General features: G+C 42.6%; 1 protein-coding gene across 9 annotated transcripts in view; it reads left to right on the forward strand.

The window, feature by feature from the left end:
- Positions 1 to 5,741, forward strand: part of SLC23A2 (solute carrier family 23 member 2) — a 142,121-nt gene extending 136,380 nt beyond the window's left edge. For all 9 annotated transcript variants that reach the window (XM_072800163.1, XM_072800161.1, XM_072800166.1 and 6 more), the window contains one exon: positions 1,052 to 5,741. In XM_072800163.1, coding sequence (XP_072656264.1) covers positions 1,052 to 1,284 — 233 coding nt within the window. In that variant the 3' untranslated portion in view covers positions 1,285 to 5,741. The remainder of the gene's footprint in view (positions 1 to 1,051) is intronic.
- The last annotated feature ends 21,993 nt before the right edge of the window (positions 5,742 to 27,734 follow it).

A 27,734-nucleotide genomic window follows, 5' to 3' on the forward strand; every position in this document is an offset into this window, starting at 1 on the left:
GCCTCAATCAAGAGGTTGCTGGGAAATACAAGGATGAACACATCAGGCAGAAGGAATCACATGCATGAATATGTGGAAGGTGTTAGATTTGTGGACGTCAGTAACGAACACACACTTTTAGAGCTAATGGAGAGAGAGGCACAGAAGCCAGATATATGGAAATGAAAGTTAACTTTGTTACAAAAACACTGAGGGAAGGGCATGGTTTAGATGTAAGAAAATAATGATGTTCCTTATACTATACCATGGACTTGAACTCGTTGTCTAGGTTTGGGCAGAGAAGTATGTTGTCCAGTATCACATGTAGCCAAGGGCAGGTGCCAGTGTGCCTCTCTTCACTGGGAAAATTGAGGAAAAAATAATTCAGGGCTCAGATCTTTCTCCCTGACTGCTGTATCAGGGTACAGAGAGGCCTAGAGTGTTAATACCAATGGAAGTTCTTCCTCACAAAAGGAGCATGAGGTGGGGAATACATAGCAAGTAGCACCCCTTTCCATTCCCCTCTCCACACAGATGGAGCAGAGCAGGGCAAAACTTGGTGTGCCTGGATGGGGGATGGTTTGCCCTGACCAATTGTTGAAGGCATTACATATGGTATAATAAAGACTGAATCCCGTTTTGCAGAGATCACACTTGCAATTTAGAAGTTCTTTTTTGTTTTTTGAGAACAGATTTGGAGAAGGAGATGGTGAGATGGAAGAGCAGGCAGCCAGTTAGGGGACTGTTATGATGACCCCAGAAAGCAAGTCACATGGCATGGGCCAGACCTCAACAGTGACGATTGAGAATATAGGTCACATGGAAGGACAGGAAGGAGGCAGAGCCATCTGATCGCCTGAACGGGGAGCACAGGCAATGAGGATAGATTAGCCATTCTTAGATTGCTGGCTCAGGCACCTGGATGGCTGAGTGCCATCAGCTCCTCCTCACAGGCTCCTTGCTGTCATCCTGGCAGGTTCCATATACGGGACAGCACGTTGGCCATCTGAACTCTTGGTGGAACTGTCACACTAAACATTCCATTATATTGTTTTGTGCGTGTGTGTATTAGGTACTCCAGAGGAAAGAGGAATCAGGAAATGGAAGAAGGGCGTGGGCAAAGGAAGCAAGTCGCTCGATGGCATGGAATCCTACGATTTGCCATTTGGCATGAACATTATTAAAAAATACAGATGCTTCAGCTATTTACCCATCAGCCCAACCTTTGTGGGCTACACGTGGAAAGGCCTCGGGAAGAGTGCCACTAGCCGGAGTTCAGATGAGGACTCACAGGCCACGGTATAGCTGTAGCTCACCCTGTGGCCCGGCCGCAGTGAGGCATGAATCTGTAGTTCCTTCCTGAATAACAAGCAGTAACATATATGTTTGTATATCTGCATTTACATTCTGCACCCAGAGCTAAGACGATTACAAATAGCTTTTTTGTTGTGGGTGGTGATTGTGTCTAATATCGTGTCTCACCTGTCTCCTTATTTAAGCCCTACCCTTTGCCCTTGAGAGTGTTCATTGAACTTGAAGTTCCTATCCTCATATGGGAGTGGGTGTTTGAAATCCACAGCAGTTCCTTGGTTTGGGTCTCCTTCCACCACCGTGGGCTAGCTTTCCCACAAGCTGCCTCGGTGGCCCAGGGGCTTTCTGTCCTAGAAGCCCCTGGACCTGCCTTTGTTTTATTTGACCTCAGCCTACAACCTGCAGAGACCTCCCTCTAGTCCAGGGGCACCACTATTCTCACACTGTCACAGCTGACTGGTCAAATGTGATTGTGTTTCCTGATACTCCTGAGGAAGGAAGCTCTTGACCTGGTTGAAAACAGTGAAATGGTTACCCCATGCCCACGTCTGCGTGGGTGAGGTTTGTACAGGTATTCTTAGAATTGAAATATGTTGTTTGAGGGATTGGAGGGGAAGGAACTTATCTTGAAGTCCTATCTGATTCTCAACTGCTCTTTCTTGGTACCACCCTTGCCCACACTGGGCCAGCACATTTCATACTGGCTTCTTTTTCACTATAATTGAGACACTCTGACATTTATCACTCTGGGCTGGTGTGATGGGTATAGAGTGCCACACAGGGCACTAAGCAGATGTTTATGGGAGTCTTGACTCTGCTGTCATGTGGATGTCAGTTACTGTTGCGCGTGTCTATAAATTACAAGATTTTATTCCTATTTAATGTTATTGACTATAGCAGATTTTTGAAATCAGTGTTTTTCCATGTGACCCTCTTACCTTGCATCCCTGTTACTTATCTCCCACCCCTCACCTCCCATTAAGAAAAGAACCAGCATTTGTAAAGCTGTGGACACCATCAGGGAAGCTTGTCGTCATGGCTTTTGAAGGCCAGTAATCATTATTGTGGTTGTGTTTTGTATTGCTTGATACCATGAAAATGTAAATACTGTAATGCCTAATCTATTTATCAAAACTGACTACTGGACCAGAGCCCAGAAACCATGGGTTAAGTTATACGTGAATTTGTTTTGTGAAGAAGGGAAGCTGGGGGCAGATAATCAACAGAGCAACCATATTGAGTGGTCGGACATCTTGGTAAATTCATCACTGCAGTTGTGAGTGTTTTCTGAACTTAAGACTTAAGGAGACTTTGTGTGGGTTGCCACATTGTGTGTCCACTGGATCTTGATTTTGCAAAGGGGAGGATTAGACCCCCTGGCCAAATGCACCTTTATTGTTTAAGTCCTTGCGAGGTGGTGAGAAAAGCAGTTGGCAGGGCCTCTTCTGTTGAGTTCTCGTTAATAACACTAAATCCTTTCTGAAAAAATGACTTCTGTGGAATTTGGTTTGAAATTTTTCAGCCAAAGGAAAACTCTCAAACATGAAGTAGCAACCCAGCCACATGAGGTGGTGCTTCTTAGGTGGTTTGTTGACCTGGTTGACCCTTTTATGGCCTCGGGTATTCCTATCTCAGACAGCAGGGCATGGTTCTCAGCAGCCTTGTGTCCACTGGGTGCGTTTTCTTGCCCCCACAGCTGGCTCCGCGCCACCGCGTTGGGATATCCTTGGCAGCATTACTGTGTCACTACAGCCTCCCTGACTCCTGGGAATTTTGGGGCTTCGCAGCAGATTCTGGCAGGAACGGTTCAGAGCTGCATTGTTTTGGCCAAGATCTAGTTGAAGATTAAGTAAAAAAAATTAGATTCTAAATTACATTTAATTCTGTATGTTGTTTTTAAAAATTTATCTGATGCATAATTAACTTTAGAAGCACACTGGTTAACGACTCTTATCCCTTTTACTTGGTAAGCACTTGTTGCCTAAGGCCATCCTGCACCAACCTGCTCTCAGTTTCCATTTGCATTTTTGCTCAGCGTCTTTAATTTTTCTGCTCTGAAAAATGGGGAAGACTGTTAAACATGCCAGAGATTCTAGCTCTCTAGAGGAGCAGAAGGACCAAATATCCAAATAAAAGCATCTGAACCATTGGATAATCTTAACTTTCAGCTTAACGTGACCGGGCATCTTCCCTCCCAGTGAGTGACACTCAGGATATGTGCTTCAAACATCCCTCCTTGGGCTGGGTTGTATTGGGAGATTCCAAATCTGCTGGTCTGGGGGCTGTAAGCTTTTAAATGTGGAGGGAAGCCCTATACCCCCATCTTCTGTTAGAAATGAGGGGTTTGTCCTTCTTGTTCCACTGGGGCCAACTTTAGATCCCCTAAGGTTGGGTGGGGGAAGGGGACAGGAGGTGGGGAAGAACGAGGGCAGCTCGACTAGAGGTCTCAATGAGTCTGATACTTTCTGTACAGTGTGAAACTCACCTTAAGTGTTTGGAGTCTCTATGATTTAGACAGTGGTCCTCCTGCTGGCAAATATGTTACAGAATGAGTCTGTAACGAAGAGAAAAATGTATTCATCTGCTCCTTAGGCTTAAGCACAAACCTGAAAAGGAGGTTTCGGGGAATGCAGTGGCCGTGCATAGTCCATGCCTGTGCGCTTCCCACTTATGTTGTTGGCCTGCATTGCTGGGGCTGCATACCCACCATGCTTTGGCCAAAAGAATGTTTTAAAGTGTTTTGGATATAAATGTCCTTGGGCAGGGCATTCAGACTCCAATTTCCGTAGTGAGCACCTACTCACCATCTTTACATTTACCTTGGCGATCTTGATGTGAGAAGTACCAAGTATTTATACGGACAGTAAATGCTGTCTTATCATGGTGGGTGGCAAGGGAGATCCCACCACTGGTTTTAATAAAATATCTAACATGATTGACATAATAATGGGAAATGGCTCCAGTCTTTGTCACATTAGGGAATTAAACTTAGATTCATTCATACCAACCCTTTAAGAGGATTTCAGATGTGAACTTTTAAGTTTCTGGTGATTGGTGAAGGCAAGAGAAGTGGCTTAACCAGGCCAGCTAGAATGAAGCATCATGAGTCCTGATGGTTTCCCATTTTCATGGTAACAAATTCACACACAGGATTTGCTTTATACTGTAGAATACTGACTTTCATGATGACGACTTGGTTTATGCATGAATATTGCAGTATTTCCATATAGTAAAATAACATTTCTACCCAGGATAATAGTCACAGTTTTCCAGGGAGGGAATGATACAATTTTCATGACAATGTCATGTGATAATAGAATTTCTCCATTGATGAATCTCTAGTACGTGTGTATACTTTGTTTACCCATGCGTCTATTTTATCACCATGAGCTAAGTTGGTATTTCTTTAGTTCGCAGCCCTGCTGAAATACTGGTACTGGCAACTTAGACTTGAAGTTGGTAACTATAATCTTCCAATACCGATGCCACAAGAGTGGCCAGGCCAGGTAGAAGGTGAATAATAGAGAGCTGTGGCAGATGTCTCCTTCTGGAACATGTTTGACAGTGAGCAGCAGTGTCTGCGTAGGTGCCGCGCTCGGGCTGGACCCCGAAGCCACAGCCCCCAGGCACCCTGGCCAGCTGTGGCTGTGCTCTCACTGCCCAAGGGCCTGAGACTTCACTTGGCAGGGCCCACCTCTCAGGGGAGCCACCCTTTGCCTCTGAGAAGCACCTGGGGTTTTCACATGCTGTGCGTGTGGTGCTCTGTCCCCTGATGATTCAGACACCCGCCACTTCATCTGCAGTCACATCCCGAGTAGCGCAAGAAGACTGCCCATTGTTGCCGGCATTCGGCCTCAACCAGTGGACATGGAGAGCATGTTAGCGCTGGGCACCCCTCATTCAGCAGCCTCATACACATTCCTGTCCTTTTAGGTTGTTCTTGACTGTGCCTCGTCATCACTCCACAGAAGTCACATCCAGCATCCTTAGACTTGCTGTGTCTGTTTCCTGGCACTTAGAGCACCCTCACCAGTGTTGCTGTCTCACTGACCCCTCAATCTAATCCCCCTTTCTGTTCGTTTGTAACAACCTTTGTGGGACACATTAATAAATTTGACTGTTCTCAAAGCAGTGGGGATGCCTATATTTTCCTTGAGTTTTTGTGACTGACTTTGGCTATATATACCTTTCTGGGATTTTTTGTTTTTTATTTTTATTTTGCATACTGAGGGTATTTGGGGGTGGGGTTGTTTTTTGAGATGTGTAATTCTTTTATGGAGTTTTTAAAAAGAATTTTCATATTGTTTTTCTAACATGGCTTCATTAAACGTTTAAGTATTTTAAAAATATGTAATATTTGGACCAGATGTTGTGAATAATAGTAGAGATAAAGCTATTTTATTCTGTATTTTTAAAACCGTTCCGTACAAATAAAAGCTCTCCTGGACCCAGTTCTCCGTTCGTGTGCCTCCTCTTTTCCCTGGTCTTTAAAAAATTTGTCGTTAATTAAAAGTCATCACCTAGGGGAGGGAAATCAACAAATTAAAAAACTCAATCCAGCAAGCCTCAGATGTTACCATTGTCAGGGTCCTGGAAGACTTGAAAGCAGGAACCAGAGTGTCATCTGTTCCCATGACCAGAGAACCACAGCAGGCTCATTGGGGATTTCCTGAGTGAGCCTTCCATTACAGGATGCGACCTGCCAGACTGTGGCTGAAATTGTGAAGCTCTCATTAAGTCGGCGACATCTGGAGGCTGGTCAGAGAAGCTGTCTGTCCCCACGGTGCAATCAGAGGCTCCCAGAGTATTCAGCCTGACTGAGTATTGATGCTGGGCAAGAAATGCTGGGTCGTGGGTGCCATAAAGGCCTGGAACTGAGCTTGAGAGCAGCTGGTGACAGCTCATTCCATCAGGCCTGGTGGAGGGGTGTGAAGATGGGCACAGAGGTAATCGATGTATTTCTTAATTCGGAGCAACTTTGGAGTTCCCCCATTCCCATCTCCATCCCTGGTTCATTTCTGGCATTTTGGGCCACGAGTGGTCCCCACGGCTGTTCCCATAGGGCATGTACCCTGCTGCCTCTTGTTCCCAATATCTTGACCTGTGAGCCGCTGCTGGGCAACCAGTCACAAGGTGCAATGTTTACACTCGACATGCAGAGAAAACATGTACAAGGTATTAATAGAATGCCCATGTTCCCTGGACTCCTGGGTGGCTCAGTGGTTGGGCATCTGCCTTCAGCTCAGGGCGTGATCCTGGGATCTCATGATTGAGTCCCACATCGGGCTCCCTGCATGGACCCTGCTTCTCTCTGCCTATGTCTCTGCCTTTCTGTGTCTCTCATGAATAAACAAATCTTAAAAAAAAAAAAAAATGCCCATATTCCCATCCCCACCCCTGTACCCCATCCGCTAAGAGAGCCACTGGTTGGATTTGGGGTTGATCCTTTCCTTCACAATCTTGCCATGTATATGCCTTCCTAAACAATTTACTATTTAGTCTGTTTTGCATGTTTTTTTAACATCATGTAAAAAAAATTGCTATATGTGTTACTGCATTTCATTCACTGTTGTGAAATTCTTTCATGTTGGTATGTGTCTATAATGGAGTTCATCTCTTCACTCCTGGGTAGTAAAATTGAGGATTAGCAAAGAAAAGATCATTCTGAAATCTTCTGGAGACCATGAAGCCTAGAGAGCCAGGATCAATGGACGTCATACATTCCAGCAGCAACCCTGTGTGTGGAGTTAACATTTTTAAGGACTGAAGGAAAAGAACTTTGCACTTAGAATTTCAGATCTTGCCACCCAGATGACCCCATTTAAATATTTTAGATGAAGTACTTGAGTATGAGGAGAAAACAAACCCAGAAGGTGCTGTAGGAGATGATAGGGGCAAGGTGAGCAGTAAATACCTTCACAAGCACTCCAGGATATTTCTGAAAACTTATTCTAGGAATCAAAACAAGCCTCAAAAAAAATTCCAAGAATCGGTATAATGCAGAGCATAGTTCCCTAACTATGTGCAATTAAGTTGGAAGGTAATAAAAAGTTGTTTACAAGTCTGCGTATTTGGATGTCTAAAATACTGCTAAATAACTACGTGGTTAAGGAAGAAACCAATAGCAGAAATGTTCTTTAATGAAGTGTATTGTGTGTCCTCTGGTGGTTCTGTACACGCCTCCTTCCAGAATTCTGATTTTATGTCCACTCTGCATCTCTAGTTTCACTCATGCTGTCTTTTTCTATTTCCTCTGAAGTTCTGGGAGAAGTTCCTGAGGAACGATCTAGATTACTAACTGGGTTTTCTAGAATACTCAACCTCTTGCTCATGTCTTCTAGTGCAATTTTTAACAATCTATTTTGGGTCGTTGTCGAACATACGCAAAAGTAGATAATCGCATAAACACTCAAAAAATTTTTAAAAATAGCATAAACAAAAAAAAAAAATAGCATAAACATTCCCCACATGCCTACCACCCAGCTTAACAGATACCGATTCCTGGCCAGTCTTGTTTCGTCTACACCCCCTCCACTTCCGTCCTCCACTGTTCTGATCAAATCCCAGACATCTCACTTCATCTATAAATATTTCAGCAGTTACCACTAAAAGGTTTTTTAAAAAGCTATTATGTCTTTAAAAGATTAACAGTAATTAATATCAAATATTCAGTGATCAAGTTTGCAATTGTCTCATGTGTTTGAATTGTTGATACTTGGTCATTGGTATTGGTTGAAAAATCTCTCTCTGTTGCAGTTTATTTGTTGAACAATTTATTTGTCCTGCAATTTCCTACGGAAGTACTGAGTGCAGCCTCTTAAACATGTTCTTTTGCCTAAGTCCGGGTTCAGGGAGCACTGCTTTCTAAGTGTTCCTTCTATGAGGCAGCACATAGTCTCTCTTTTACAGTCATTGGTACTCAGTTCCCAGATACAGTGGTTTACTGGGGAAATCGCATTTTTTTATTTGGCTCTGTAGTTGCATTTCAAATTAAAACACTCTTCCATGATGGGATATTTTCATGGGTGCAATTAACTCTCAAGTCCCACTGAAAATATCTTAGGGACTTTGCTTAAACGTTTTCTCTCACTTCATACATTTCGTTGGGAAGTGTTTGTTCCAGTGGCCTTGAATATACCTTTCTTTGGGTCTACTGAATCTTTTCATGTTATCTGGTGTTTTTTTTTTTTTATTTTCTCTGACTGCTTATGCTAAAAAAAAAAAGGAGGTCTGTGTTCAACAATAGGATTTATGGTGGATGTGGTTGATTACTTTTCCCCCAAAGCTTGTGAGTTGAAATTAAAATCCTTTAGACCTTTTGGCCTCTCCTTGGACTTGAGGTTGGTTCCATCTGCATCCATTTACCAGACTCTTGTTTATTCAGCAATAACTCATCATAGGTTTCTTCTAACATTTTGATTTTATTACAGATATCCTCATATTTATGTGAACGTGTGCTGAATGGAAAGTAATGATCTTAAGATCTTTTATTATCTTTGGGAAGTGGGTTTATAGGTTACATTTATTCTGTTTCTTTTTCTGCCTTAATTTTTTTGTGTGTTTTAAACTATTTTAAATACAAATGACTCAAATCTTTTTTTCAAAAAAGATAAAAATTGTATTATAAAAACTTAGTAATATCACAGTTTAAGAAATAGGAAAGTCCCTGTACTTTTCTAATACAAATATAACATTGTCCTATATAGGAAGATTTTGCCTTATAAATGACATGGCTTGGTGGATAAAATCTTCCAGAACATTCCACCCTTAGGAGTTGGAGGATGAGTTGGTTGGGGAGGACACAGCTGGATTTGAAAACACAGGCTGCAGCTGAATGACTCTCAGATGGTGGATTTAGGCATTTGCCTCTCAGCTGTGCCCAGAGGTCTGTAGTGACCACTCCCACACCATGCCCTGTCCCCACAACACACCAAGGCTGAACTGGGCTGTTGTGATCTCTGAACACATGCCTAGGCAGAGGGACAAGAAAACTTCTGTTGCAGCCCCAACCTTCCAACCACTATGCTAAGCCTCAAATTCCCAATTTAACTCAACTATGAAGCAACTGTCCTTGGAGACTCAAAGATGTCAGAGGGCCTTTTATATATTTGTGTGTCCATACATACGTGAACACACAGTTTGTTTTGTTTTTACCTCTTGGGCAGTGAGTGATCCACTGTGGTCTCCGGAAAATTATGAGAATGAATTAGAAGCAGGAAGAATCAGAGTGATTTAGGAATGAGCCTCTTGCACAACAGAAGGCTTTTTAAAAATAAAAATATTTCACCTGGAGTAGCAGCCTAAACCATTTTTATTGTGGTTCAGTGATCAGATAATGAGCCTTGCAGGTATACAGATCCATGTTCAGATCTCAAAAGTCCTCTTCCTACTGGAGCAGACACTGCCAAGTGTCCCCCAGAATCTATTCCCTCATTCTTCCACAGTGATGCACAAGACTACACTTCCCAACCTTGCTTGTAGCTCAGTATGACCATGTGACCAGGCTCGGGCATGTGACAGGTAAATAAGGCTGAAGGTACAACTTCTGGGTTGTGTCGTAAAGGCTAAATGTTTACCCTCATGCTTGCCTTCCCCCACAACTCCCACTCCTCCTTGCTGGAAGGCCAAGATAGAGGCCTACCAACGTGGTCCATTTCAACAAGAACACCTGGGATGGCAAGAAAACACGAAAGAAGGAATCTGAACTCTTGCTGACAGCAGCCCAAATTTTGATGTAAGAGATAAACTCACTCATCTCAACCATTATTACTTGTGTATCTGTCGTAGCAACCAAGAACTGTGCCCTATTGGAGGTCAAAAACCATTTAATGTTGGATTATCACTTCATATGTTTCCACCTACAATTGACCAGCTATATAGTCTTGAGTGTGCTATTTAACTTATTCTCTATAAAACCAGTAATACTCATCCAGAGTATTAGGATTACTTTGATTAAAATATAAAGCTTCAACAGGCTAGGTTCTATTCCTCTTCAACTCCTCTCCATGTCTTGTAGGCACACACAGATATTTTTATAGTCACAATCATTGGAAGAATTGGCCAGGCCAGCACTGAGACTTTGGATATGTTGATCTGTAGAGCTGTGGGTCCCATCCTGAATTCCTCTGTGTTCTCTGGACTACCCAAGTCCTTAAGTGGCTCCTAATTTTCCAAGAGCCTCATAGATACCCAGACGCATTCCCTGAATTTGATTACCACCCAAGATTTTGTGGAAGGTAACCTCGAGTCCGCTTAACAAATGGGACTCCAATATCTACATACATATGAGATGGAGTGAGACTGGATGTGGGGAGCTGGGCTACATCCAAAGCCAGATGTTCAGGGGCAAATGAAGATGGAAAGAGAAAGAAACCTGTCATTACTTGAGTTTTTCTTTCTCCATTGAAGTTTTGAAACTGTCAAAGTAATACATACTTACCATGACCAGTGAAACAGTTCAATCAATACAAAGATGTGAAAAGTGAAAACTATTCCCTCTGCCCCAACCCAGTCCTACCCGACCATGCATAACCATCATCCCCCATCTGGTGTATCCTCTCACAGTTCTCTTTGTTCAATGAATGCATATAATCATAAATAGACATAAACAAGGGTTGTGCTTGCGGATGTGTTTTTATTGAAGTAGAATGGTGGCAAACTACATTCTGAAACTCCCCTTTTTCATTTTATAGTGTAGCATGGGCGTTCCTACAAATGGGAAGGTGTAGATATATCTTTTTCCTGATATTTTATGCACTGAGGTACAATTTAACATAAGATTTATACACACTGATTTTAGTGCAGCCTTCTTTTCCATCATTTTCGTTCACTTCTTCCATTCCCTTCTCCCTCTCCCCATCCTTCTGCATTGCTCTAGTTATCCATGTCAGCAACTTGCTTGGTAGCATTCATACATTTCTCCATGTTCACACAACCATGTAAGCTATCTACCTATCAACACCACACCTGTATATTCATTCATGTTTTATTGGGTTTTGCTCTATGGAAAAAAAAGGATCCACTTATACACACTTTTCTGTACTTTCCATTGTTCTCTCGACAATATCTTATGGAAATCTCTACAAGTCAGTTGCCATCACTCAGATTCATTTTTTCATAAAGATTTCATAATATTCTTTGCTGAGGATTCACTGTAGCTTATTAAGAGTTGATATTGGTATTCTTCATTTTTAGCCACCATACATAGCTATATTAAACATTTTTGTACCTAGGTTTTAACAAATGATAAAATACATTCCCACAACTAGGATTGGTAGGCTAGAGAGTATGTGTATTTTATTTTTTAAAGATTTTATTTATTCATGAGAGACACCGAGAGAGAGGCAGAGACACAGACAGAGGGAGAAGCAGGCTCCCCGAAAAGAGCCTGATGCGGGACTCCATCCGGGACCCCAGGATCACATCCTAAGCCACAGGCAGACACTCAACTGCTGAGCCACCCAGGTGTCCCAAGTATGTGTATTTTAAATGCTAAGGGACCTTACTAGATTGCTTTCTAAAAGCAATAATAATTCTATTTCCATCAGCAAGGTAGGGCGAGACCTCACCCCTGTACCTCTGCCAGCAATGGTGTTACCTTTCTCTTAATGTCAGTCTAACAACTATAACATAGCATCTCCTCAGACTTTAGCTTACCTTTCCTTGACCACTGGTGTGTTTGAACAGCTTTTGTTTTATATTTCTCAGCCATTTCAATTTTCGGTTCTATGAATGGATTATTCATAGTCTGCTCATTTTTCATTTAGGTTATCTTTTATTTTGTGAGTTTTCTGTGTATTGTATTTAACCCTTCATCTGTATTGCAAATTTTTCCCCCAAATATATTTGTTTTACTGTTTCTTGGCAAGAAATACCAGAAACAATGTTAATAGACAAATAGATTTGGGGAAAAAAATTTCACAATACAGATAAATACCCATAATACATAAATATCCATAATACATAAAGATTTTATTAATGTTTATATAGTTATCTATGTCTGTGTCTGCAGAGCAAGTGTGTTTCCTGTTTTAAGACAATCTCCCCACCCCTAGATTACATGTATAGAGTCCAAGATTTCATTCTTGATTTTTATTATTTAATGTTTTATATTTAAATATTTAATGCTTCTGGAGGTTATTTTTATGACTGGCTATTCTACTATCTGTTCCTATTACAATAAGAAGGCAAATCCATGCTTACTATTCTTTTCCTTATATTTTTTATTTCTTCTCAGGCTTTTATTTTATTTTTAAAAACTATATTGCTTATTACTACCAGCAGGAGTGGCCTGCATGAGGCAGTGGAAGCGCTGGGCTCAGGGTGTGTTTAAACTGTGAGATGTTGGTTGGGAAGCTGGAAAGAAAGAGGGTAGATTTGGAGGCCAGGCCCACGGGTTCCTGAAATTAGTTTATGGGAATGGGTAGCCATGGCTGTGATAAAGGAGTTAGGACAAGCCAGAGCCATTCTGCCAAGAAGATTGAGAACTTTTTGGAAATCTAGCAGCCCTTCACAATTGAGTTTCTATTTTTGCATCATGTGGCCAAGGACACCAGGGTCCTTCTGGCTCTTTATGAAGGCAGCCAGTCTCGGTTCATGAAGCTTAGGAACTCACTCTTAGAGAGTCTGCAGTTATTACCATTCTTCCCAGCATACTTCTGGAACACAGCAATCAGGGACTCAATGCACGACTCAGTCTCTGTAGAGCTGAAGATTTTTGCCTTCTTGGAGTTGAACCAGAGGCTGTGATTGGGAGTGGCTCAGAGAGCTCTAGGCAGCCTCAGGCATTTCTTGTTTATTAACATTGTCTTCGTTAAGTCATCCAAATCTCTAAGCCTTGTTAAGATTTTAACTAGAATTACATTATATATTAATCCCCAATAAAGTATGTGATACTTCCTTTCATTTGTTTAGAATCTTGTTTTTAAGGACTTCAAAAAGATTTTATAGTTTTTCATATATGTCTTATGCCTCTCATTAGATTTATTCATCAGAAGTTAACAATTTTATTGCTATTGTGTATGGGACATTTATCCAGTACCTATTCTCTACATGTATTGTACAAATAAAATATTAGTTTTTATATATTTATCTTATATATACAGCCAGCTTACTAACTTATTAATCCTTTTAGTTTTCTCTTATTGGGCAGATTCTGAATTCAAACAGTTTGTGTTGTTGGCAAAAATAAGATTGTTTCTGCTTTACTTGCCCAATGTTCTGATTCTTTTATATTTTTCTGATCATATTGTAATTATTAGAGCTCCAAGACAAGGTTGAATAATAATGACGATGTCAGGCATCCTGTGTAGTTGCTGATTTAGGTTGAGTGTCCTTTTAGGGTATTTGCTACTAGATCTTAGTAAATAGACTTCATTATATATTTAAGCAGTTGTCAATTTTATTTAGCATTTTAAATGAGTGCCTGTTGATTTTATTAGATGGCTTTTTAGCATTGAATTATTTTATTAGATGATTTTGTCTTTTAATTTATTGTAATGATTACATTGCCAGAGTTCCTGATTTTAAGCCAGATTTGCATCTTGGAATATGGCACACATGGCCACAGTGTCACGCTCTTAGGTACACCACTGGGTTCTGTTTGCTAACAATTGATATGAAATTTTACAGCCATATCTATAAGGGCAATTGATTATAGTTTTCTGGCATTACAAAATGCCATATCGGAATTTAGAGTTCAAGTTATCATGGCTCCATTAAAGAGATTAGGAAGCTTTAAATCACTTATCCATTGTTTAAAATAATTTAAATAACATTAGAATTGTTCCTCCTTTGGAGATGAGTAGAACATGTCTGTGAACCTTTCTAGTTCTGGTGCTTGTTTTTTCAGTGGCTGTTGTTTAAACACTCTTTTTTTTTATTATAATTACTCTATTCAAATCTCCACTTTTGGAAAATTTTGCTAGAAAATTAACTGTTTTCTGTAAGCTTCAAATATACTTATATAGAGTTGGGTAAGTATTCTTGATAATTTTTATTTTATACTTTGCTGCATCTCCTTTATTAATCAACTTTAAAAAAAATTAATTTCCTCTTCCTATTTTCTTTTGCTTCAATTTTTCACTCTTTTTCTAATTTCTAAAAACTGATCATTAAATTCCCTTACTTTTCTTATAATGAAATTTAAGGCTATACATTTTATATTTCCTCTGAATACAGTTTTTGCTAATAGGTTTGATATAAATTATTCTTCTCTTCATTGCTTTCTAGACAGTTTTCAGTGCTACTTTGATTTCTTTGGATATTCAGAAATTGGTTCCTTAACTTCCAAATAGTAAAGTATTTTTTGTTACTTAATTATTTTTAACTTTACTGAATTATGATTAGAAAATGTAGCCATTTTCATGGTCAGTTTTTTTTTAATTAAAATATCTTACTTATTGTAGAGAGAGAGAGGGAGCAAGCACAAGCAGAGGAGGAACAGAGGGAGAAGGAGATAATCTCCAGCAGACTCAGTGCTGAGTGCAGAGCCCAACACAGGGCTCAACCCTACCACCCTGAGATCATGACCTGAGATGAAGCAAAGAGTCAAATGCTTAACTGACTGAGCCACCCAAACACCCTGTGATCAATTTTTAACATGAATCATAGGTACATTAAAAAATACATTCTCTACTTGAAAAAATGTAAGTATGTTGGTTGTATTATACAATTATTCTATCACCTTTAGTTTACATTTAGTAGACATGTCAGAATAAAAAGTTATATTTAAATCTCTTAGCAACTTTTAAAATGAAATTCTTATATTTCTAAGAATTTTTGCTTTTTTTTTTTTTTTTTTTTTTTTTTAAAGTAGGTATCTTTTTTTTAAATTTTTATTTATTTATGATAGTCACAGAGAGAGAGAGAGAGGCAGAGACATAGGCAGAGGGAGAAGCAGGCTCCATGCACCAGGAGCCTGATGTGGGATTCGATCCCGGTCTCCAGGATCGCGCCCTGGGCCAAAGGCAGGCACCAAACCGCTGCGCCACCCAGGGATCCCAGAATTTTTGCTTTTTATATTTAGTTTCCTTTTTAGAAAAAAAAAAAGTGATCTCTACACCCAGATTGGGCTCAAACTCAATGTGGGGCTCAAACTCCTGATCCCAAGATCAGGAGTCACACTCTGTACTGACTGAGCCAGCCAGGCACCCCTGTTCCCATATTGTTTTGTGTTTACATGTTTATAGCTGTTATATCTTCTTCTTATGCTGTGACACTTATCATGACCCTCCTTCTATTTAGTGCTTTAAAATTGTAAATTTCATACTGTTTAATATCAAAATTACCACACTTTATTAATAGTAATAGCTATAGTAGTAGTAGGAGGAGGAGTATTTGTATCTATTGAATATCTCTTTGCCCATCCCTTTATTGCAGTCATTCTTTAACATTATATGTCAACTATGGTTTTTGTACACAGCATATAGCTAGGTTTCTCGTTTTAACTTTGGCATTTCTGTCTTTTATTGGTATAATTCTGTTTGAACTTACTGTACTGACATTCTTGATTTTATTCTTTCTTCATTTTACATATTACTTTGCATCTAGTTTACTTTTTTAAATTTTTTATGAATTTGATGAAATTGTGTTCATTGGTGATCCTTGGGTTGCTCAGTGGTTTGGCGCCTGCCTTTGGCCCAGGGAGCGATCCTGGAGTGTCCCGATCGAGTCCCATGTCGGGCTCCCGGCATGGAGCCTGCTTCTCCCTTTGCCTGTGTCTCTGCCTCTTTCTCTCTCTCTCTCTCTCTCTCTCTCTCTATGTCTATCATAAAAAAAAAAATTGTGTTCATTTACTATTCCTTTCCCTTCTCTGCCCAGTTAGGTAGTGAATATCATTGAACTTTCCCCAGATTTCACAATTAAACAAATATAATTCTATTTTAAAAACAAGACACCAGCCATTTCTCTCACTAGTCCCATCCTTTCCCCTCAGTAAGTTGAGACAAGCATAAAACTTTCATTTTTTCATCTCTTTAGATGATACTCAGAAAGCTTCTACTTCCCAACCACTCATTGCTCTTAAATTTTGCAGAGTTTAATACTCTTCATTCCAGCTGATTACTTGAATTTCTCTTACAGTATGTCTCTTCTATGCATAAGTCCTTGTTGAATATTTATACCATATAATTCCACATTGTGTATTACACTGTTTAACAGCATGCATTTCCAGAAGGCCACTGCTTGCCGCTGTTTCCTCTTTCCTTTACCCTCTCTCAACTTGAAATCTCTGTTCTGGGTCATATGTTTTTGGACAGAGTTCTTTCTTGAGAATTTCCCTAAGGAACAGTACATTCTGATGCCTATCATATCCACAAATATCTTCCTTTTACCCTGATATGTCAGCAAAATCTTGGTTGAGTAGAGGATTCTTGGGTTGCTGGTTTTTTTTCTTTTAATTTTTTAAAAGATTTTATTTATTTATTTATTTATTTATTTATTTATTTATTTATTTATTTATGAGAAACACAGAGAGAGGCAGAGACATAGGCAGAGGGAGAAGCAGGTTCCCTGCGGGAAGCCTGATGCGGTACTTGATCTCCAGCCCTGAGGATCATGCCCTGAGCCGAAGGCAGACACTCAACCACTGAGCCACCCAGGTGTCCCTGGTTTTTTACTTTTTGATCAGCACCCATTATTCCACTGTCCATTAGCTTCCTGTGTTGCAGAGTAAAAGTCTGATGCCAGTTTATTTCTCCTATATAACTATCTAGTTCTTTCTTTTCTTTCTTTTTTTTTTCTTTTTTTTAGTTTTTCCTTTCAGCTCTTTCAAGTCTCAACATCAGCCATCCTTTCCTTCAGTTCATTTCCTGAATGGTTTAATTTAAAAACTACATTTTTATAATTGTGATTAGATGGTAAGATGCCCCCCCCCTTTTTGAGAATTGGCTTTAAAATACTTTTGCAAGGTAGGAAAGTAGGTAAGGCAAGTGTTAAATTGGGGTGAGAAGAGAGCGAGTATGTATTTTTTTTAGAGCTGGTTACTGAAGAATGTAGGGGAGATAGGACATGATGTTTGGAATTGGCTTTAAAATGCTTAATGGAAGAAAAAGAGGTAGATGGGGGATCCCTGGGTGGCTCAGCGGTTTAGCGCCTGCCTTTGGCCCAGGGCATGATCCTGGAGTCCCTGGATCGAGTCCCACATCAGGCTCCTGCAGGGAGCCTGCTTCTCCCTCTGCCTGTGTCTCTGCCTCTCTCTCTGTCTCTCATGAATAAATAAATAAAATCTTTAAAAAAAAGAAAAAAGAGGTAGATGAAGCCTGTGGCAAAATCTTTATAGTTGTTGAATCTAGGTGATAGGCATATGGGAATTCACAGTACTTTCTACCTGGTAATGTAAATATTCATAATAAGGCTCCAATAATATTTTAGTTCCACATTTTTTGTTCTGCTCTTATATCTTGCTAGGTACTGTTACTAATTATTTGCTCATATTGGGGTGTGATAGCTAAGCAAAGTCACGGAAGAAAGAAAGAAGAGAGCAGTTGTAGAGAATGACAAACACTTCAGTGTTGTTGGAGCATAAAGCGTGAGCCAGAGAGAAGTCAGTCATCAAAGTGGCACCATAGGTAAGAACTAGTTCATGGACAGCCTAGTAGGCTGGAGTAGATGATGTTGATGCTTCATTCCCTACCCCTCTGGGTTACCCGTATTCACCTGCAGCTACAGAGAAAGACAGCTTCCAGCACACTGACAGCTTCCTACCTCAAGCAAATGGATGTTTTGCTTTTTCTTTGCATAAAGCTTGGGCATTATAGGAGTTTGCTCAGTTGAAGGCAAGTGTACCCAGAAGTGAAAAATGCAGGGATTTAACCTTAACCAGTGCATGACTGGTAAAGGTGGGCCATGCCCCAGACTTCCAGATGATTCTAAGGCATGTTGCACACAGGGTTTCAGAGAAGTCACAGGATTAAACTCCAGTTGCCTACAGCAACAAACTGCTCATCGTTACACTTTTAATTCACCTTCCTCCTTTCCTTGTGCCACTTCCTCTCTCCCTCACTATTGCATCCAAAGATTACTTCCTAAATAAAGTATGTGGTGTTTTCAAAATATATTCACCAATTCTTTGACACTCCTTCCTTCCAAAGGTGGAGCTAATTTCCCTCCCCTTGAGAGTGATGGCTTTCATAACGTCTTTCTAATGAACAGAACATAGCAATCACAATGTGTGCCTTCAGGTCCAGGTCATACAAGATATGATGACTTCCACTTTGTTCTCCTGCATCATTTGCTCTGGGGGAAACCAGTCACCATGTTGTGAGGACAGTTGAGCAACGTTATTGAGAGGTCCATGTTGCCCAGCAGAACTGAGGCCTCCTGACCACACCTGCATGCATGAACCACCTTAGAAGTGGATTCTCCAGCCCCAGTCAAGCCTTCAGATGACTGTAGTCTATGTAAGAGATCCTGAGGCAGAACCATTCAGCTAAGTCACACCCAGAGTGAATGTATGAAATAACCAGCCTGTATTATTGTTTTAAGCTAACTTTGGGGGTAATTTGTTATATAGCAATAGTTAATTAATATACAGATTCTGCTTTGGGGTTAAAACCAAACTAAAACATGTGAGGCTTCAGGACCTAATCCTATAAGTGTATGAAGTTGTGAAAGGATTTTAAGGGGGAAGCCCCCAGCTCCAATTAGCAGATCCCACCTTGAGTCTTTTCTCTCCCTGGGATGTCTGGTCTCACCTGCTGCCATGGCTTGTATTATCATCCAATGTGACACACACAAATCAGATCTCTTCACAAATGAAACCTTTCTGACTGGTTTTCTTGACTCTGAGACCCATCGAAATTTTCTGTTGGTCCTCTCTAGTACAAGCAGTCCTGTAGGTGACTTTATTCCTGCCCAGGATCTGGAAGGCACAGCTCCTTTGCGGGCTGCTATGCAGCTTCTTCCCCGTCACTTGCCATCTCCAGACTGCAGGGCCACAGCACAGTGCCTGGGGGTCCATGTCCCTGTCTGACCGTGTTCTCAGACTCCTGACTACTTTTGCTTCTCCACTGCTGATGTCCAGGTGGACATCTCTCTGCACACCAGAGCCTCTTCAACTGCCTCTCTCATACAAGATGTCTAAGGACTGTACATCCTTGCATGGGATACTTCCCCCAGAACCTAAGCCATGTCACTTCCCCCTTTCCTGTTAGGTAAACTGTGACCCGAGTTCTTGAAATGGTCCCCTGAGGTGACTACACTCAGCTTGCCATCCCAGGTGGTACCCACGGTTCCCAGAAGCCCTAGAAGTGGTCTATCTTTCCTGCCAACACCTATAGGCATATTGCAGGGAGGAAGCCTGCCTTTCTGTGAGCTCCATATGGTGGACAGAATGATAGCTTTCTCTGCTATGGGACATGCTCTCAGTGTCCACTCAGGTCCTCGAGGCATTTGGCACTATTCGACCGATGCTGCTCTCTGGGAACCTTTCAAGCAAGCAAGAAGTGCCAGGGGGATAACACCCACAGGAGAAGCTCTCAGCCAATGGCTGAAGGGAATCAGTAGCCAGCTTCCTCCTCCCTTGGGTGGGTAGTGGAGGTGTGTTCTACGCTTTCTCCCAGAATCCCCAGTAGGACCGAGCCCCAGTTACCCATAGTAGTTAACGTGCTCCACCTGCCCCACGGTGGGGTCCTTCCCTTCCCCACTCCCCACCTAAGCAACTCGCACCTGTCTCTTGGGGTGTGCATTTGAGGGGACCCAAATTCTGACACCCACCCACGGTTATCACTGAACTTCATAGGTGCCTCATCCTGGAAGTGGGAAAAGGGGGGAGGTTGTATAGACTCTGAAGCTTCTACAAATGATTTTCTCAAAATAAATAAACTAGAACAAAAATCCTCTTTCCAGTCCCATGCAGAATGTATATCTTTCTTTCACCTTCTCTGAACCTGACAGAAAATCGCCCTCTCCTGTCGCAGCATGGTGCCCCTTGACTCAATCACCTGGGGTCTGATGTCTTCAGGGGTCTGTGTCAGGGTGTGGGATTGGGGAAAGGAGAACAGATCTCCCACAGCATCACAGATTATGGCTACAACAAAAACCCACTGGTAGGCTTTGGTAAGTCGATGACTGGCCATTCTAAATCTTTCCCCAGACCTCATCTTCAAGTTCCTGCCTCTAGAGCCAACTGCTTACTTAACATAACCACAGGATGCATCTCAAACCAGGAGGCACCACCTTTCCTCTCCATCAAATATGCTTCTCTTCCAGCTTCACTCACTTGCAACTCCTCCACTCTCCTGTATCCAGTCTGTCACTAACCCCTGTAGAGTCCTGCCTTGCAACCATCTCCTGCATCTGACCTCTCCTCTGCACACCCACTGTCGCCTCTGTCACACTGATTAGTGCTATGTGGTGTTACCACTGGTAACACTGAAAAGTGATTGTATTTGAACCTGCCCAGAGTCCACATCCTTTGGCAGATGACTGTGGTTTCTCTCACTAGAGGTGGGGTGTTCTTCCCATGCCTTGACTTTGGGCTTGGCCATGTGACCTCCTTTGGCCAATGAGATGTTTTAAAGACTTAAAATGTGTTTGTGGAGTGAAAGGTGCTCTCTTGTGCCTCAGCTATCGCTATGTGAAGAACAGACCCTGGCTAGCCCACTGGTCTCTGGAAGATGAGAGAATGCAGAGCAGAGCTTCAGGCCTGCACAGGAAGCAGAGCTGTCCCAAAGGTCCCCCACAAATGAGAAGTGTTTTTAGCCATTGGTTTCAGGGCCGTTCATTGCACTGCGGTATTGGCAATAGATGACTGACACACCACTGTAGTTTATGTGATCACAATTTTGTTCCTTAACTGCCATAATATCCTCTTGACTGCTTTCCGTGTGCTAATCTTACCCTTTGCTAATCTAGTCTCTAAACAGTAGCCTGAATACAGAAGTGATGGCCTTTCATAAAGTTCATCATTTTCCCTGTTCTGTGGTTTTGGCTTGTGACTTTTCTGATCTCTCAACCATCTTCTTCCAGATGTTACCTCACCAACGGCTCCCACAGGGGAGGTAAGGTCCAATGGCTCTATGAAATCCATGTTTGCAGGTTCTCACTGCAATCCAGATGAAGCCCCAGCTCCTCACTGTGGCCTGCCGTTCGAGGCATGACCTGGCCTCCGCGGCCTCACCTCCACCCATCTCCCCGCACCCTCTCTGCTCATCTGCACGCTTCGTTCATCATTCCCTCACAACAAGAGCCAACTGACTGGGTGGCAGAAGTTGCCTTCTCTGTCTAGTCACTCAGATGCTTCAAGACCCTGCTCCCCGTCCCTTCCCTGAGGCTCTGGGGAAGAAGAGGTTAAGGTTGTTGGAAGGCCTGGGCAGCCAGGCCTGTTCTCAATCAAGGCACAGCAGGAAGGCGTGGGGCTGCTTGCTGGGTCGAGGAAGTCTCCATAGCAGAGAGATTAGGTGGAGTGTGGGAGAGAACATGCTGAATGTTCGTCTGTGCACAGCAGAGGGTGGGCTGGGCCAGGGCCAGCAGTGAGGAGCCGTCAAGGCCTCAATGTGGTAAAAGCCCTGAGAGTTGGCTTTGTGACTGCAGAGACTCGGCCAGCTCTGGGCGGAGGGTCAGTGTCTCACACAGGCCAGGAGAGGCCGATGAATTGGTCCTGCTGGCTGAGCTGTCCTGCCCTCCCCTCTTTGGCTCCTTCCAGAGGTTTCTTGGCCCAGAAAGCATGTTTGTCCTCCAAGAAACTTCCCCCAGCTGGCTCCTCTCCGTGGGTCTGCATCTCCATGAGAGAGGTGGCGTCGGCTCCCACTCTGGCCCTGCAGTTTGAACAATGCTCAAGCCTAGGGGCAGGGGAGCCGTGTTCCCGAAACACCACAGGAGCCAGGGACCTCCACTCACCTTGAACTTGGTTTCTTGGCCGCATAAGTGGAACATAAAACACATCTCACCTCTCACCTTCTGTCCCAGCCACACCAGACCACACATGGCTCTCTGACATGGCGAGGCTTTACACTGCTTGGAACCGGCTGTAGCTCTGCCTGGAGTGCCCTTCGCCACCTAAGGAGCTCCTAATCATCCTTTCAGACTCAACCCAGACGTCACCTACTTCCTGAGGTTCCCCCTTCATATACCCAGTCCTGTCTTTCTAGGCCCTTCCATGGAGCTCCTGAAACTGTCAAAGCAGAGGCCACTACTGTTAGCATCCCTCCGGAGCACCTGATCCTGTTATGAAAACTGAACGTGGCCTGAGGCCTGGTTCTGTATTTATCGTCAACTCCCGGGTGGGGCTGGTGCTGCTGGTCCACAGACCACACTCTGAGAAGCAAAGATTTAAAGCATTTATCTCATTCTCTCACTTGTCTGACGTGCTACACAGCAAACTGTTTAATAATACAGCTTAGGGGCACCTGGGTGGCTCAGTGGTTGGTCGTCTGCCTTCGGCTCAAGGTGTGATCCAGGGGTCCTGGGATCGAGTCCCACATCGGACTCCCTGCATGGAGCCTGCTTCTCCCTCTGCCTGTGTCTCTGCCTCTCTCTCTCTCTCTCTCTCTCTCTCTGTGTGTGTCTCGCATGAATAAATAAATAAAATCTTAAATAAAAAATACAACTTAGCCTCTACTTTGCACTCTCATTCAGCTAGTAGCAGAAAACATGCTGGTTAATTTCTGGTACACTTGGTCATTCCAGGTTAAATCTGGTTAATTCTAAAATTTTCCTTCCTGTCTCCTTACTCCCACATTTTTTCTAGAATTTCATCTCAATTTTGCTGGTGCTGCTGCTGCTGCTGCTACTGCTGCCGGGGGTGGTGGTGGTGGTGGGCTTATGTGGTGTCTTGGCAGTGGGGGGCTGGGAGGAGGCATCTGATGCTGGGTGGATGTCATGCTGAGTGTGGGGACAGCATCCATCCACCCTGGCTCCCCCAACTGTGAGCTATCCTCAGGGTCCCTCAGCTTTCTCCTGTCTGGCTTCCACGCCCTTCTCTGGGGGCAAGGGGAATGTTGCTTATCTCCCCCACCCTCAGTGGCACCCAGAAGCTTTCTGTACCTGTGTAGGTCTCTCCCCTCTTGAAAATGCCCCAGGCAGCCCCCATGTCATGGGCACCAGATTACTCCATGTGTCTGAAGGGAAGTGGCACAGTCTCTCCCCACTTTCAGGTCCCAAACTGGTCCGAAATCTGAGGGTCTTCTTGTCCACTCCCCCATCCTGGATATAACCCTAGAGAGGAGGCCACTCATGGAGAGCTCAGAAATCCCCACTAGCTACTAACTAACTTGCTTCACCGCCAGCTCGTTCTCCCTCCCAGCTCCCTGCCTCTCATAGGGCTGTTTAATTTGTCATTTTTTTGATTAGTTAATATATGCATATGGAAGAAATAATTCACATAGTACAAAAGAGCACTCAACTTGTTACGCAATTTGTTTAATCTTCTTATCTAAGGCAATATTATTCAAGTCTTTACCCCAGCAATGGCAAAATCCCCATGCTTCTACTTCATCCCAGCTTTTCTCTCCCCTCCCCTCCCCTCCCCTCCCCTCCCCTCCCCTCCCCTCCCCTCCCCTCCCCTCTCCTCTCCTCTCCTCTCCTCTCCTCTCCTCTCCTCTCCTCTCCTCTCCTCTCCTCTCCTCTCCTCTCCTCTCCTCTCCTCTCCTCTCCTCTCTTTTCCTCTCCTCAGTTCTGGTTGGTTGTTACTATTGGTTCTAGGGCATTATTTCTCCGTGGGGATGAATTAATGTGTTTCTAGGAGACAGATATTCTTTGTGCAAGACAGTTGAGCATATCACAGTTTGCTCATAAGCTTTGCTCCCAACACCCTGGATGGCGTGAGTGCTACTCAAGCGCCGGGACCACCGAAGATGCAGACACTGCTCCTTGCTGAGAACTGCCCTCCCTGGACACTTGGACACCTCTCCCTGTAGCTCTATGATCTAGGCTATCTGCTTGCAACATATCTTTTCATTCCTTTGCTATAAAAAGAAAAGAAGAAGAAGAAGAAATCAGGATACTTAACAAATGCCTACCTCTATTGATTTTATAGTTTCTATTTTATAACAGGGTATAACATTTATATAGTGTTTTGGAACCATAATCCCCTAAATTGTTTTAGCTTTAATCCCAGCATCAGTATATTCAGTGCTCCCTTTGGGTGTTTTTACCTCTGTTTCTCTATCCATTTGCTTAGCAGACTTAGTCATTGAGTATTTTCTTCAAGATGGCTGAAGTTTCATAGTTTTGAAATATTTGCATGTTTTATATTTTGGTTACAGTTTAGGTTGATATGAGTTATTGGATCATGTTTTCTTTCTCTGTGGACACTGTGGTATCCATTCATCAGATATGTGTTTAGTGCTCACAAGAGGTACATGATTGCTTCATGGTTTTTTAGCTTTGAATGTTGCTGTGCTGCTGTTTGTAGCCAGCCTAACCTTTTCTTCCCCCCAAAGATGATTTACTTATTTATTTAAGAGAGAGGCAGTGCAAGAGAGCACAAGGAGAGCCACAGAGGGAGAGGGAAAGAGAGGCTCCCCACTGAGTAGGGAGCCTGAGAACTTGAGGCCTCTGGACTCCATCCCAGGACCCCAGGATCATGACCTGAGCCGAAGGCAGACACTTAACTGCCTGAGCCACCCAGGCGCCCTGAACTTTCTTTTTAACGTGGGTGATTTGACATTACTGCTGGGTAACTAGGGGAATCTTTATCTTTGAAGTACGGTAACATTAATAGGACTTATTGGTGTTAGGGTGTTAGTTGGTCTATTCCTTTAGGAATTCATTCAATCAATGCTGTTGGGGGTCTCAGGTGCCAGGCATGATTTTAAACATTGGGGACACAGGCGTGGATGGAAAGGACAAGAGTCCGTGTCCCTACACTTCATGAAACTTATATTTTGGTGTAAAACTTAGGAAAGAAAACTGTATCTATTTTCTCAGAACATACATGCCCTTTAAGTCAATAAACTCAAGTTTTTTGTTTAGAGAAGTTTTCTCAATTCATATATTTGGATGCCAGTATACATGTGTTGGATTTCCTTTGCTTTTGTTCCATATTTATTATTCTTGTCCTTTTAAAATTCAGTGTCTGGGGTTTTAAAATATTTTTTATTTTGGAAGAGTGGTGCAGAGAGAGAGAGAGAGGCTCTTAAGCAAACTCCATGCTCAGCACAGAGCCTGACTGGGGCTCAAGCTCATGACCTGAGATCATGACCTGAGCCAAAATCAAGAGTTAGACATCCATTTAACCAACTGAGCCATCCAGGTGCCCCTAAAATTCATTGTTATTCTCCATGTTATTGTGTTCATTTTTCTAGAATTCATCTTTGATGTTCAGAGCTGAATTTTTCCTATTGTTTTCATTCTTCTCTGGGTCTTTTGTTTTTGTGATGATTTTATTTTTCTCTTTTACTTCTTTCCTAAGTCTTGGCAGCTTATATTTCTCTTCTTTCTTTTGTCTTAAATTTCCTCTTGTGTGCTTGTAACTTTTCTTTGCATTATCGTTTATAGGTGATTTCTTTCATTATGTTATTGAGTTTATGAGAACATCTTTTTTTTTTTTTAAAGATTTTATTTATTTATTCATGAGAGAGAGGCAGAGACACAGGCAGAGGGAGAAGCAGGCTCCATGCAGGGAACCCAACATGGGACTTGATCCCAGGTCTCCAGGATCACACCCTGGGCTGAAGGCAGATACCAAACCACTGAGCCACCCAGGCTGCCCATGAGAAAATCTTCATCACAATTTCTATCTATCCAAGACAAAGTTTTTCCTAAGTGGTAGCAAGGAGTCTCCCTCTCTGGCTCATTGGAAAGCTCTGGACAACACAGGGGTGTGTGTGTGTGTGCATGTGTGTAATAAATAGAATACTAATAGAGATATATATATAAACAATAGTATTAACAGTAGTATTCATATATATTTACTTCTTATTTACTTCTTTCATTACACTATAGTAACTTCACAAGCCTTTTTCTCCTGCGTGTTGAGAACACTTATAGCATTGTTCATATTTATTTGAATGTTTGTTGAATGAATCAGTGATTGACAGAGGCTTCTATGTCATAATGAAAGAGAAAATAGGAGTGTGGGGTAGGAAGGGAAGACAGGAGAGTGAGGGCAGGGTGCAAGGCCAACTTCTGCTGATTTCACAATGTTTCCAAGAGCGGATGAGCATTGTGCTCTCACCTCCAAGAATTCTGAGGTGATGCTTCTTTTGCTCCCAATGCCCAGCCCTTAGAGATTGCAAAGAAGCAATAACCTGACTTTCTCTATTCTCACCCCCAGGATATATACCAACCTCAGTTTCCTCATTTGATTTCAGGTTTTAATTGAGGCTAGCAGGGTGAGGATCAGTAGGTGTCATTCTGTACCTGGCTCCGGGGGCTGAGGAGGCAGAAAGCACAAAGGCTGAAAGACACTTTTGATAGGCCGCTTAGGTTCATATCCTAGCTCTGACTCTTATTGCTATGAGCTTGGGCAAGTTATCTAACCCACTCCTTGCCTCAGTTACCTTTTCTTTAAGAATGAAGATATAATAATACCCCCTACCAGGGTTATATGAGAATTAAATGAGCTAAAGCTCGTGGCAAGTAATGTGGCAAATAATGTGATCGGATTCATTTTTTCGTTTCCTTCTTCATCAGATATGTGTTGAATGCTCAGAGTATGGCAGATGGAGATGATAAGCTGATAAACAAGATGCCATCTTGGCTGTTGGGCTGGTTGACTGGAGGAAGCGCTCACTATAGATGCTTTGAAATGTTGCTGTTAGAGCACTGAAGAAGTGATGGAATGGGTGGGGAAAGGCTTTTCAGGGACGGTTTCCCAAAAGAAGTGACACTTGAGCCAAGTTTTGGAGAGTGAGCAGTCATGAAGAGGAGCTCCAGAATACGGGAAGGAAAGTTAAGTAGAGTTCTAATTGGACTGTGGAATGTAGGAGAGGGAGCAGATGTTATGATCGACTGCTCTTTTACTTTGGTCACATGTTTAAATTGGGAAGATGAAGGGTGGAGAGCCTCAAGGATAATGGGAGAAATAGTCCAGCAGAGAAGGGGAGGAAAGAGCATTCAGGAGAAGGGAAATGCTTGAGCTGATTAATGGAGGTGTGAGAAGGCATGGGAACCCACCATTCAGGATCTCTCAAGGGTGCCCAGGGTCCGGGGTCCCAAGGAGAGGAGCCATCCTGCCTGGCCATGGAGCTGGGCTGCCAGAGATGAAAGGGCCAACAGGTGGGAGATGAAGAGACTATGTGATAGCAAGCATTTTCCCCCTCTGCCCACCTCTTCCCTTTCTGAGATCACTGACCCATCTTACCTGCCCACCCTACCCAGGTGCAAGTCACAGCTGATGATACCCAGAGACTGTGTGAGTTGATGGTGGGCACAGCATCTCTAAGTACATGTAGACTTTGGGATCAAGGCTGCTATCTGGGCAGAAGTTAGAGTAGATATAAGGGAGAAGGCAATACAAGAAGTAGGGAGCAAGGGAGGGAAGAAAGGAGGAAGACAGAGAG

The sequence above is a fragment of the Canis lupus genome, chromosome 26 (assembly GCF_048164855.1).
Source record: "Canis lupus baileyi chromosome 26, mCanLup2.hap1, whole genome shotgun sequence".
Taxonomy (NCBI): Eukaryota; Metazoa; Chordata; class Mammalia; order Carnivora; family Canidae; genus Canis; species Canis lupus.